Source organism: Scatophagus argus, chromosome 13 (assembly GCF_020382885.2).
Source record: "Scatophagus argus isolate fScaArg1 chromosome 13, fScaArg1.pri, whole genome shotgun sequence".
Classification (NCBI taxonomy): Eukaryota; Metazoa; Chordata; class Actinopteri; family Scatophagidae; genus Scatophagus; species Scatophagus argus.
Genome location: NC_058505.1, coordinates 14,525,278 through 14,537,621, shown reverse-complemented (window position 1 = coordinate 14,537,621; position 12,344 = coordinate 14,525,278). Strand labels below are relative to the sequence as shown.

Sequence of the window (12,344 nt, the reverse complement as noted above, 5' to 3'; positions counted from 1 at the left end):
TCATGGACCCTGAAATTATTTGGTATTCACTACTTGGTATTCACTTTTTCACTTATTCTGATGACGATGTACTGCATGTAAGGTATAAGAGTCCAAAAAGTCCACTTTAAACTGAAGCATCAATACCACAGAAGACTAGTATTAACACCCGCAGACATCAACAAAGTTTAAAAACTAAAATGTTGCAATAAAGTGAAGAATCACTTAAAAGTTTGAGTGGAGGGCAATTCACCCTGACCTCTGGCTTACATGAATAAATCTCCAAAAGAAAAAATTATTTAGAACTAAGCATGACACACAGAGAAGGATGTTAGCTTAACCCCAGCTTGTTTGAAATTCTAAATCCACCGACCCTGTGAACACTGAGGTGGCAATTATCAGTGAACTACTCTTGCTCCGAGGCAGGACTTTTAACACGGAGACAAGACACACAGCTTTAATGCACCACAATAACTTTAAGGAGAATTTAGAAAATATTAAAAATGTGTGGTGGAACTAAATATTATCATCCTTGCCTCAGTCACACAGTACAGATTCAACATATCTGCTGAGTGTAAAGGCTGTCTATCTGTCTTCATCTTGAGTGTGGCTGTAAAGTGCTGTTCAGGCTCAGACGGCCTCTACTGCAGCTCCTCGAGCTCGCTTCACTTTATCGACCGGCACACGTCTCAGCTGATTCCACCTGCCTGCATTTGCTGCTCAGTGAATGAACAGGTGCCGGATGGTTGTGAAGTCAGGAGCAGACACAAAGTATACGCCGTGAGACACACACACACACCGACAAGCACCCTCATACACACACGCAGCACGCAACTAAACACACACACAAACTCACACACGTGGGCACAAATGTTGATGAGAATGGACAAATACTTTAAGTATTGTATTGTAAGTATCAGTACAACTATTAAAACATCTACTGAGTAAATCAGTTTGCGTGACTCAACATTAAGGAATTTATTGACTTTATGAGCTAGTATATAAATTTGTAGTTATGCCATTCAAAGTCACTGTGGCATAACAGGATACAAGAGAGTTTTCACATAAAATGTTTCCTTTGGACTCTGAATATCCATAGCATATATCAACGAAATCCAGCCATTTCCAAAGCAGGTTGTTGTGAACCAAAGTGTTTGTAATTTCATATTTCTTCACAACATGGCTAGCAGTCAAGATATTTTGCTTTGGACAAATAGTGGACAAACTGACTGACAGCACTGTCCTCTGGCAGCCGTTGGGAAGTGGACAAAGTCAATTTAAATGAAATTACAACAAGAGGTAGACACACAGAAGGACACTCAGAGACACAGACAGAAAATGAATAAAAAAACGAAATAAACAAAGAAAGCAAGGAAAAACAGACGCTCGCAAGATGGTCTTTCTCTTCTCCAGAGGGCTTAATTTCCTTAATGGCCAGCTGCTCTGTTTAGTGATTTAATAGTTTTTAAACTAATGATTCATCCTTTGCCTTCTCACTGGGAGTTCTGTGGCTTAAAGACAGGACAGGACACATCTGAAAGAGTCTTCCTTTAATACTTTAACCACCACTCCTCTGGCTGTTTGTAGCCTACGCTAACACTGACTGTGTTTAAGTTGACCAACTTCTTAGGCATGCATCATTTCACATTAGTGTTCTAGCGATAATCAACACGCAAACAGAATAACTGCAAAAAGTGCTTCCTTAAGGATCACTACCAAGATTCGTGTCTTAAGGTGATGTGGTAAACAGCAAAAAGAAAGACTTGAGATGTGCTTTTGGGCCATAAACTCATCCAGCTGATCTGTGCATCTCTTAAAGCGAAAATGTAAAATCAAATGAATGTAAAACTGAGGTGAAAATTGTATATACAAGTATATATGCACTTACTGTACTGTGGTGGTGATGCGTAGCCGTCGGAGGCCTGGCGTGGGAAACTGGCGAGAGTTAATGTAGGAGACTTTGGTCATGGCTGTGTTGATGCTGTCCACATCCTCTCCTTCCACCACCAGTACGGACTGGGCAGGGTTAAAATGGAACTGGACACACACACACATGCACACACACTTTTTGTCCTCAAAGGAACTTCCAGAGATTCAGATTTAAACAACTGTCTTCATGTTGCGACTGTTTCACTGGACTGTCTGTAACATCGACTGACACGTATCACGGAGCAACATCTTAACAAAACACATTCCTTTTGACAAAAAACATCAGCCTGTACTTCTTAAAGGTGACACTTTAATTAACAATTGTGTCTTACTTCTTCTGTGCTGACACTAAGGTGTTTAATGGTTGCTATAATACCAACTGAAAGCTTAAAGTGTGGAGCCTGCATGTGTGTGTGTTTGTGTGTGTGTTTTTTATTAGGAACACTGCATCCATTTTTTCCACACACCTTGATGTCCTTAGCCAGGCTTTCAAGTGAGTTGATATCAAGGCCTTCCTTGCAGGCCTGCAAACAGGAGATAACCTTCTGGGTTTCAATGCGGCCTGGTCGGACTGTCAGACCTGACAGGCTGCCGTGGAAATACTGGGTGAACCTCGGGGTTGCCACCTCACCACCTAATGTGAGAGGCAAGACGACGTTACAAGACGACCACAGGCAGGAAAAGTGCGAAAATGAGATATAAGAGAGTTAGAGAGAATTGGACAAAAAAGGACCATTGTTAAAATGAGCCAATTCCTACTCTCAGGTTTTCTGTGTCTGTGTTTTTCCCCTGCCACAGACCTCATTCACTCAGCCATTTTCCTCTGGCGCCTTGCTCAGAGTGGTGGCTTACATGCTGAGATAATTTCCTACTGCTGTGTTGCAGGTTGCAAGCCATTTAAATGGAGGGAATCGGACAAATCATTGCCATTGATTGATTGATTGATCAGCAACTGATAATGGATTGTGAAAATCCAGAGGGACATCGGGTCATGTTACTTAAAGCTTGGATCTCAGGAGTGTGACATCCCAGCATTAGAAGGTGACATCAGTGAATATGGTCTGTATTAACTCTACTGTTGTTTCAAACCCCGTCCCTCTCACCTGTCCTGCAGTAAACCCGCATCTCCACTATTCCCCATCACGTGACCTCCCTGTGCCCACCTGCACTTCACTGTTAGCACAGTGTCCTGGCCCACTTTGATCCATTCCCCACCAGATCATCTCTTGTGTTTCTGCCTCAGCGGTCCGGTCATTTTCTTTGCTCGTTAAGACCCCATGCCTGCCATTTAGACTCCTGCTCTCATCTCCTATTGGATATAATTGTCTCATCTGCCCTGCCTGCCTGATTCTGACAGACCTCAAGTAAACTAAAGTTTTTATTTTACTGGCCTGGTCTCAGACTTGTGCATTTGGGTTCAGACCTGTTTTTACTGAGCCTTTGCAGGGTAAAAGAGACAACTACATATATTATGCATGTGTCCAAGAGACAAGCACACACATCTCTGTTGAAAAGAACATCTGTTAATCTGTTTCAGAAAAAGCTTACAAGACCCAAAGGATCGCAAGCTATGAAGAATTTAGAGGTTATCTTTCCCTAAGTTTACAACAGAGGTAAGAAAAGAAGCATAGAAAACAAATCAGACAGGAAATATCACATTGACACTGACATTGTGTTTTACAGTGTTCTATAATCACATCACTTTCTGTATGACTTCACCCTCACCACACATGTTTAGGGTGAGAGCGGGTGGCAACAACCATACCGATAATGTTGAATACTAGACATAAATCAACCATAAAACTAAGTATATAATATTGAAGCAAACATTCCAAAATGCACTTACAACACCCAACACTTCCTGTCAGGTTATGCATTAAATCTGATGACAGATGTAATGTGTGCTTGACTTGAAATGTTCTGCAGCTGCTACAGAAAGTGAAGCGAGTGGGAAATACATCTTTTCAAGTTAAATAAATCTAACTTCTCATGCAAACCAACACCTTGGCACAGTCTGTGTGTGTGTGTGTGTTTGTGAAAGAGAGAGAGAGGAGGGGGTCAGCTCCATTACAAATTCAGTCAAGCCCTGACATCCCGTGTGCTCGAAAAAGTGTACTTTTTTCACACACAGCACCAGATTTTCCTGTGGAACTGCTCAACTCATGACTTCTTTTTTTCTTTAAAACACATTTTATAAGTTCACTGCTTATTATCCAGTGTGTCATTCCCTTCAAACGAGCAAACAACAACTACGAAGGTGGAGAAGATGTGTGAGGACAGCGTTGCGCTGACAAGGTAGTTAATTACTGCTGATCCTGCTTAAAAGGAGTCACTAACTCTTTATTTTTTTGCAAGTACTTAAAAAGAATTTAATGCAAGTAGTTCAAGATGGAAATCAACAGTCAATTGCAAATACAAAAATGTCACAGAACAGAAGCTTTATATGAGCGTCTGGAAAGTAACCCATCGTCCTTAGGAAAACGTAAGATGAAGTTTGAAATCAAAATAATACACTGTATCGTGCCTTAAAATACCTGATTATGAAAAGAATCTATTAACAACTATATTATTGGTGTTGGTTCATACAAATTAAAGCAAACAAAAACACAAAACATCCATCTTTTACATTAATAAATGTTTATGTTATGCAAACGCAGTTTAGTGCTTGGTAATGTTAAACTGATAACAGATATAAATAATTTTTTTGTTAATATCAAACCAGAAGACCTATGTGTGGTGATATTTGTGTTCTGCTGTAAACGACAAAATGAAAACTGTATCTACCCACAGTGGCTCAACTCTATACTGTAGTGTTGAGTCACTTGTAATATTTCCCATGCATTTGCAATAATCAGGCATGGTTTACATGTTCATTCCAGGTCCTTTGTTAAACATAGGACCATTAGCATGATGGTTTATACACCTGAACTAAGCTGCTGCAGCAAAATCCCTGTCATCACACTGAATCCATGATCTTCAAAGTGCCCCAGTGTTGACTAAATTATTATATTTTCTGAGGTTTCAAATGGGCTTACTGTAACGGAGGCTGGATGTTCTCCTTGTACTGAATTATTCTGTACAGCCAACCTCAGGGGATAGATAGACAGTGGCGGCAGATATTTTTCTGAACAGCAGCTACCAGCCAGCCAGCATGGTGCTGGAGGCATCTACTCTCCCAGCTCTGTCAATGTGAATCACACAGGAGTGCATACATGTGAGCTGAGAGAGCCGATCCTGTCATGGAGGCATCAAACAGCTGCCTTCAGCATGCCAGGCAACAGGGGACTTGTACAGCACATTTTACAAAGCCTATCTACACAACAATATGTTAATTATAGAGGAACTTTGTCTTAGATACAGATTAATAGCATTTGCTTTGTCTTAGAGGCTCCTTCTCCTTTTAATCAGAGCACCAGTCCACTTTATCATATTTGTCTCCTGGAGCACTGAGGTGCACAGGCTGGACACGGATGATGCTGATGAACACTGACGCAACTTTAGGATGAACTCCATGTTCTCTAAGAGCCATTAGTTCAACATAAAAACAAAACAGACACCACGTGAGAGTTCATCCACACTAAACGTCACCAACAAGCTGAATGGCAGTAGGAACTGAATCAGCTCACAAGATTTACACTTATTGACTAGTCTGTATTTATTCTGTGGATTTTTCTGAAAGTCTAAAAGAAATCAGGTGGAACATTACATTCTGTCATCCCTGTTTCATTAATCATGCATGCTCGCTGCTGCAAGAGTTCAAGAGGTCACACCTCGAAGCATATTTTAATTTATGAAGAGTATTTGACATCTTGACCACAACCAGAGCACACACTGCAAAAAATACCTTATTGTTGGGGTTTGTCAATGTCTCACTACTAAAATGATATGGTTGCATTTTGCTTTAATATGGTACTACATCACATACATATAAGAAGAAGCGTCAGACTTCCTTTCATTTTTCATACAAAAATATTCTGCGATGTGCGCTTTTTCCGTGCTTTGGTTTCCAAAGGTGCTGTTGTTGGAAGGCTGAGTCTATTTCTGTGTTAGAACTGTAGCTTCTCCACTTGATCTCTAATGTCAGACTATCAAAGATAAAATAAGTAAAAGTGATTAAAAAGCTTTCTGGTTTGGTTTAAAATGAAAAAACAATTTGACTTGTATTTGTCATCTCCTGTGCGTCCATCAGACACTGTACGCTCTTAAGAAGTACAACCACAAACCCCAAGAGCCAAGAACATCATCCTTGTCACAAGCTTTATCATTATGGTTCTTTATACCTGCTTTATCCATGCATTAGAAACAGACATGGCAAACATCACATTAGGTGCAAGTACGGGCAGAGAGAGGAATTTTCCTCAACAGCGTCCATCATCTCCCTCCTTATCTCTCTGATAAAAGCATTGTTGAAAGGTTTTCATCAAGACAGTGTCTTGGTGATTCACTTACTAAGTGTCAACTGATTGCCTGTGTCTAGACGTGCACATTTGTTGTTACTGATTCACTAAAGAGTGAAATGTGTAAAAGGATGGAATAATAAAAAGAGCACACGTCAGGCATTGCGTGGCAGAGCTTGATATAATGAAGTCTTCTGTAAGTGAAATTAACATTAGATAAAACAGGGCACATAAAAAATATCACATTGTTCTGTGGTTCTCTAGGATTCACAGGAAACTGAGCCCAGGAGCTTCATTTTGCTATTTTATTACTTGCAAAAACATTCAGATACTGAGTGGTACGCAGTTATTTTCACTGGGTTAGTTGGTTTTAAGTCAGTACATCTGTATGTCAATATTCCTAAGCTTTGAATGTTCTCAGAAAAGAGCTCTCAAGAGACTACTAGCTTATGTCCCTGCTTACACCTAATGTAGTGTTCACATACAGGTGTACCCATTAACACTGATAACTGCTGCATTTCATTCCAGTTCCTTGGTTCTTGTGTTGTACATGCGAGCTTCATGGCATTAGTGCGACACCTTAATGAAACAGAGCCATAAACATTATTATTTACATGCATGCCTTATCTGCATTACCAAGTCAGAATGAGAAAGGCCAAGTCGATTACTTTCAATTTGCAGTCCATAAGGATATAAAATATTCTTATTTCAGTGTGTGCTTAAAAACATACTGATAGTATATGTTGACTGGTGCCTTTCAACATGAAATTACCCCTGGCTCCTGGTGCCCACACTGTGCTTTGGTGGTTAAGTATTCATAAACTGTACTGTGAATGATGCTTTGAAGTTGTACACCCACTTTGCCGTTGTGCGTGAAATGAGACGGGAAACACACATTTCCCTTTCAAACTCAAAAACAGCTTATCCCCACAGAAAACCGTTTAAAAATTGCACAACAACAACAACCAAACCGTTCTGTTGTTGCAACCTTGTACGGCGACAACACACGTCTTCCTTTTTGCTTTCAAAAGGCAGGGAAGTACAGTCTAAATGCCTTTCACTTCACGTGTCTCATCATTATGTCGTTGATTGTGGGGAAAAGGGGATGGAGAAATGAGAGGCTGAAAGGCAATCTTGCTCGCTAATGGCCTGCAAAGTTATCAGTTGCGGCTTAGTGAAGCTTAAAGCGGCTTCATTGGGATGTAATAGCTGGCAAAGTTGTCCTCCATTCACTCTAGCTAATCCTTCCTTCAGGGCTTTCTCTCACAATCAGAGATTCATGGAAAGAGGCAGAAAGAGAAGGCTGTATGAAGCAAGGAAGAAAATGATGACGACAAAAAGAAAATTTGCAATCAGGCACAGGATGAAAAGAAATTTAACTGGAAACCAAAACGGCATTAGGATTGAAGTTTTGGATGATGCTGACAAGTGTTATAAGCATGATTTAAGCGAGCAGCAGAACGGATCACCCCGTGTCATTCTGCCCTCCTGTGAAGCACTTTTGTATAATTATTTAAGTCATAAACATGGCAGCAGGCTAGCTCTTCCTCATCATCACTACCCGCTCTCGTTCCCCACCGCTGGAAATGACGTGCAGAATTTCCTGGTTGATAGTCACCCGGCTAGTGCCTCTTCATTTCAAAATAGAAATGCTCACAGCTCTGGGACATAAATCTTAATCTCTTTATTTATCTTAGCAGTAAGAGAGCTGCTTTTTCTTTCTCTCTGTTTTGTGCTTCAAATGTAATTTTCAGCATCTTTTGGATGCTGTTGATGCATTTTCTCTGTTTGCCATCCAGGTTTTATACATTAATTTTCTTGACACTTAAAATCAACTTTATCATTATTAAATGCCTGATTTGTTCTCATGTCTGCTTCTGCGTCCAGTAATTGTTTTCTAAATAATGCAAAGTTTCGGATCAAAAAACTACGACAGACCATTTATCTTTAATTCTAAATAGCCTAAATTTGTAGTGTTACAAATTTAAACAAAACTGTTCCTGAAAAAGGAAAAGCACATGGTTGAAAACAAGTTAATGAGGAGCAAATTAGGCCCTCTGGAAAAAAGTCAATTTATTACCTCGATGAGTGTGTATATTTAGCACATATGGCTAACAAATTAGAGAAAACACATCTTTGTAAATGCACCAGAACAGCTTCTGTGCTCTTTGGCAATGATTTCTGGAACATTCTTCCATGAAATATTCCCGTTTTTTGGTGTTCTTAAATTTCTGGTTTTTTTTTTAACTACTTTTTTCTTTGTTGGTTTCACAACAAGAATTTAAATCAAAAACGCAGCCATAAACAAACTACATAACAACATTAACTGCAGTTGTGACCTATTCCTGTCCAAATTTCAGCTTCTTTAATACCATGGTTACATTTTTAAATTTTTAGTTTCATGTTTGATTTATAAGGCCATCATAAAGCCCAAACATAACTGTCACCATTTGACCAGATTATAGCTTCAAGCTAATTTGCATCTTTACATTAATGGTTCTGGGTATTTTTAGAAACACAGAGACACACACACATACACACTGACCTTGCCAGCAGGCACCCACTGTTAGCTGTGTATCAATCTTTGAGGTGTGGATTGGCCAGTCATCTGTCACCAGGTAGGGTTCATAGGTCACACCATCCACAAATAGAGTGACTGCAGGAAACTCCACATTGATCACATAATAGTGCCACTCCTTGTCACAGATCTGTAAAGCATAGAGAGAGGTTACCCATTAAAGATGCAGTACTTTATGCAAAGTGTCCACCAATTATGCATTCCAGTAAGAGAATATTGTTGGTTTGCACAAAAATAGGGCAGCTTTAAAAATACATTACACCGGCAACTACATGTTATTTAGGTTAGGAGCATTTTTCCGTGGAGGATTATGTTTACAGCGATGCCGTTATGAAAATGATGATGTTTACTCCAATCATGCAGTCGAGCCCGAAGGTGCATCCTTGAATGTTCCCCCCCTCCTTTTCTGCCTTCAATGAGAGCGATGCAACAAATTCCTCTTCTCATAGCTGGATCATTTGCTCCCTGTCGTCAGATGGCTAATGAGGTTTCCATCTAATGAGCTGTTCATTAAAGGCACAGGATGAGTGACAAACACGGCTGTGGAAGACCCGAGTTTCTTTGATTATTTGGAGTGGAGGACACATCCTGTTGACACGTCTTTCTCTTTCCCTCTGGCTCTCTGACCCCCATAAACACATAGCTGCATTTTCTCCCTACCTGAGCCACCATCATATACTAAAACATGTTTGCAATTTTGCTTACATGTACTCAGAGCTATAATTACAACAAGAACAAGATCAAGATCCACTCATACAGATTAGTTTATTAGTGAAATATGGTTCCTAATGAAAACATCATGTTACGCAAAGCGCCGCATTCGCATATGACACCTACAATACTGCACGAGGTCCTGAAAGCGACAACACATCTGTCTGACACACACCTGCCACATGTGCCATACAGCCGATTATCTGAATTACAGGGAGCCATGCGAATACTTTCAATTTAAACCACTTAAACTGCTTTCATTTACAGTGATATTTACAGTTTTAACGTCTTTGGCAACTTGGTGAACTCTTAAAGGATTTAGAAGTGCTCACGTTATCGTTCATCCTCTTATAGCCACAGCATCTGTTTTTCTGTAATCAGTCTGTAATCAGTCTAATGAGAACAGCAGCAAAAGATAAAACATTCAGATAGATTTTCATTTTGTTTGATTTCTTTTGTAAGGTTCAGTGGTCTCTCTCTCTCTCTCTGTCTCTCTCTCTCTCTCTTTCACACACGCACACGCACACGCACAGCTAGTTTATTCAAGCAGTGATATGAACTAATGGGATTGAGAACTGTGTTGGAGCAACCAGGAATCTCCAGGGATGTTCAATTTAGAATGTTGTCTCGCCCTTTCCTGTGTGAAGAGATAGAAATTCCCACAGGATATCCCAGACACCCTCCCACACAGCATCACATGTCTCAACACATACCCAGATCACTATTTAGTATGCTTTTGTATGGACTCCTTCCTGATACAACCACAAGTCAACCTGAACCACACGATTTAAAGGCTGGCGTTACCATCTGCTCTAATGATTTGGTGCTCAACTAAACTACAATTTGATGTGTTACCAGTTGTAAAAAACTACATACAAAACTTTTTCGGCTATATCTTGTTCATTCTTCAGATTCTTGTACTGTACACAGATCGACATGTACCATGATTCCAATCAATGGTGACTGTGATTTCTCTTTCATCAGCACACATTCAGGATTTGTATGTGTACTGGACAAGACAGGCAAAATTGTCACTTTCATGCTGCCTGGCTGATTGCCCAAGACGGTCCCTGAAACAGACACTGAAAAAGTAGAATTACAGGGATATCTGATCTTTCTGAACCTCCTGGAGTTTAGTTACAGCTCTCTTTTTGGGCTGCACTAATGCTGCCAGATCTCTGATCAAGAGTTTACATCCATGCCAGCAGCGCTGTGAGGCTGTAGTTGGAGCTAAATGACTGACTGATCACGGACTCTACATTTCAACTAAATTTCAACACTTTGGTCTTAACCAAAAATCAGAGGATCATGAAAGACATCAAGGTTCACCCCCTGGGGGCCATGGATAACTGTACCAAATTTCATGGCAGCCTATGCAATAGTTGTTCAGATATTTCGATCTGGACCAAAGTGGTAGATAGACAAGGCTGCATGTATGAAAATCTTTACCATGAACATATTTATACACATAATCAGACTTTACTGCACGAATATCAAAGCACAAAACGAACCCGACAGGCACTGAGGCCAGACAATGAAAAAAAAAATACAGTGTATGTTTTTATTTAGTACACAATAACATGTAAATAAAAAGTGTTGCTGGCAAAAGTCAGATAGACAGATTAACTTTGCTGAGTGCAATTATTTACATGAACACACTGCATGTGACTACTGTAATTAAAAAAAAGTTAAAGCCTAGTGCTCAATTTGTTTATGTTTCCAACTGTCCTAATTTGAGAAATCACACCCCAATGCTTGGGAAAGCACACCCGCCCGCACACACACACACACACACACACACATCATTAGTAGATACCATCAGCTGCTTTCTTTCTGCTGCTCAGGCATGTTCGCATACACAATGGGTAATGACACAATGAATGCTGAAAAGCATTAATGAGCAGGTAGCCAAGCAGACTGCAGGCCTGCTTAGAACGAACAGACTCATCAGCGGAGAGAGAGGGAGAGAAACAAACAGCGACAGAAGCTGAGACACACTTAGGCCATGTCTCTGCTAATGTAGATGAACTTTAAAATGCTTCTTGCTCTGTTTTGGACTTTGATTCAAATTAAGTTCTAATAGTAACAACTGAACATTTTTTTTTAAAGATCTTGCCATGCGGGTCACACGAGACACTCACAGCGAGAGAACAGAGATCACTTTTGCTCTCTGACTCCGACAAAACCGACATTTCTACCTTCTTGACAGATTAAACCACCTTAGCTGAATAACTGAAGAAGATGTTTTTTCATGAGAAACTCTAAGCAAAGGGCCATGTTTACCTTACCTTTCTGTGAAATGGAAAACTTGGCTTGCCTGAAGAGAAGTGTGGAAAAAGAAAGATAAAACAACCGCTCCACTATCATTTAATTGCTCAGAATCCTTCAGTACGGTGAAGAATTGTAGCCTAATGGAGCAGACGTTCAGCTAGTTACAACCTACTCTTAAAAGAATGAACAGCGGATTTTCAGACAACGCCAAAAGGATTACTGGAATGACATGCCTTATTTCAGCACAACATGCACCTTACTTCACAGGCAGGATCACTGAACTTAGACAATGATTAAAAACTTCAAATTCAAAACTTAAAGCTGAGGACAGCAAAAGACCCTGGCAAAATGAGCACAAACATAAAAGTCATTTATGATTTAAAAGGGCTCACAGAACACATTTGTTATGTGTTGCAATAAGAGGAATTTTCTGAATAGATCACTGATAAGTCCACACATGTGTATACTAAAAACAACAG

General features: G+C 40.0%; 1 protein-coding gene across 1 annotated transcript in view; it reads right to left on the bottom strand.

The window, feature by feature from the left end:
* Positions 1-12,344, bottom strand: part of clstn2a (calsyntenin 2a) — a 127,754-nt gene that overhangs the window by 5,504 nt on the left and 109,906 nt on the right. The window contains exons 10-12 of the mRNA XM_046408520.1: positions 8,851-9,013; positions 2,376-2,542; positions 1,868-2,016 (exon numbers count right to left, since the gene is read on the bottom strand). Of these exons, the coding sequence (XP_046264476.1) occupies positions 1,868-2,016; positions 2,376-2,542; positions 8,851-9,013 (479 nt within the window). The remainder of the gene's footprint in view (positions 1-1,867; positions 2,017-2,375; positions 2,543-8,850; positions 9,014-12,344) is intronic.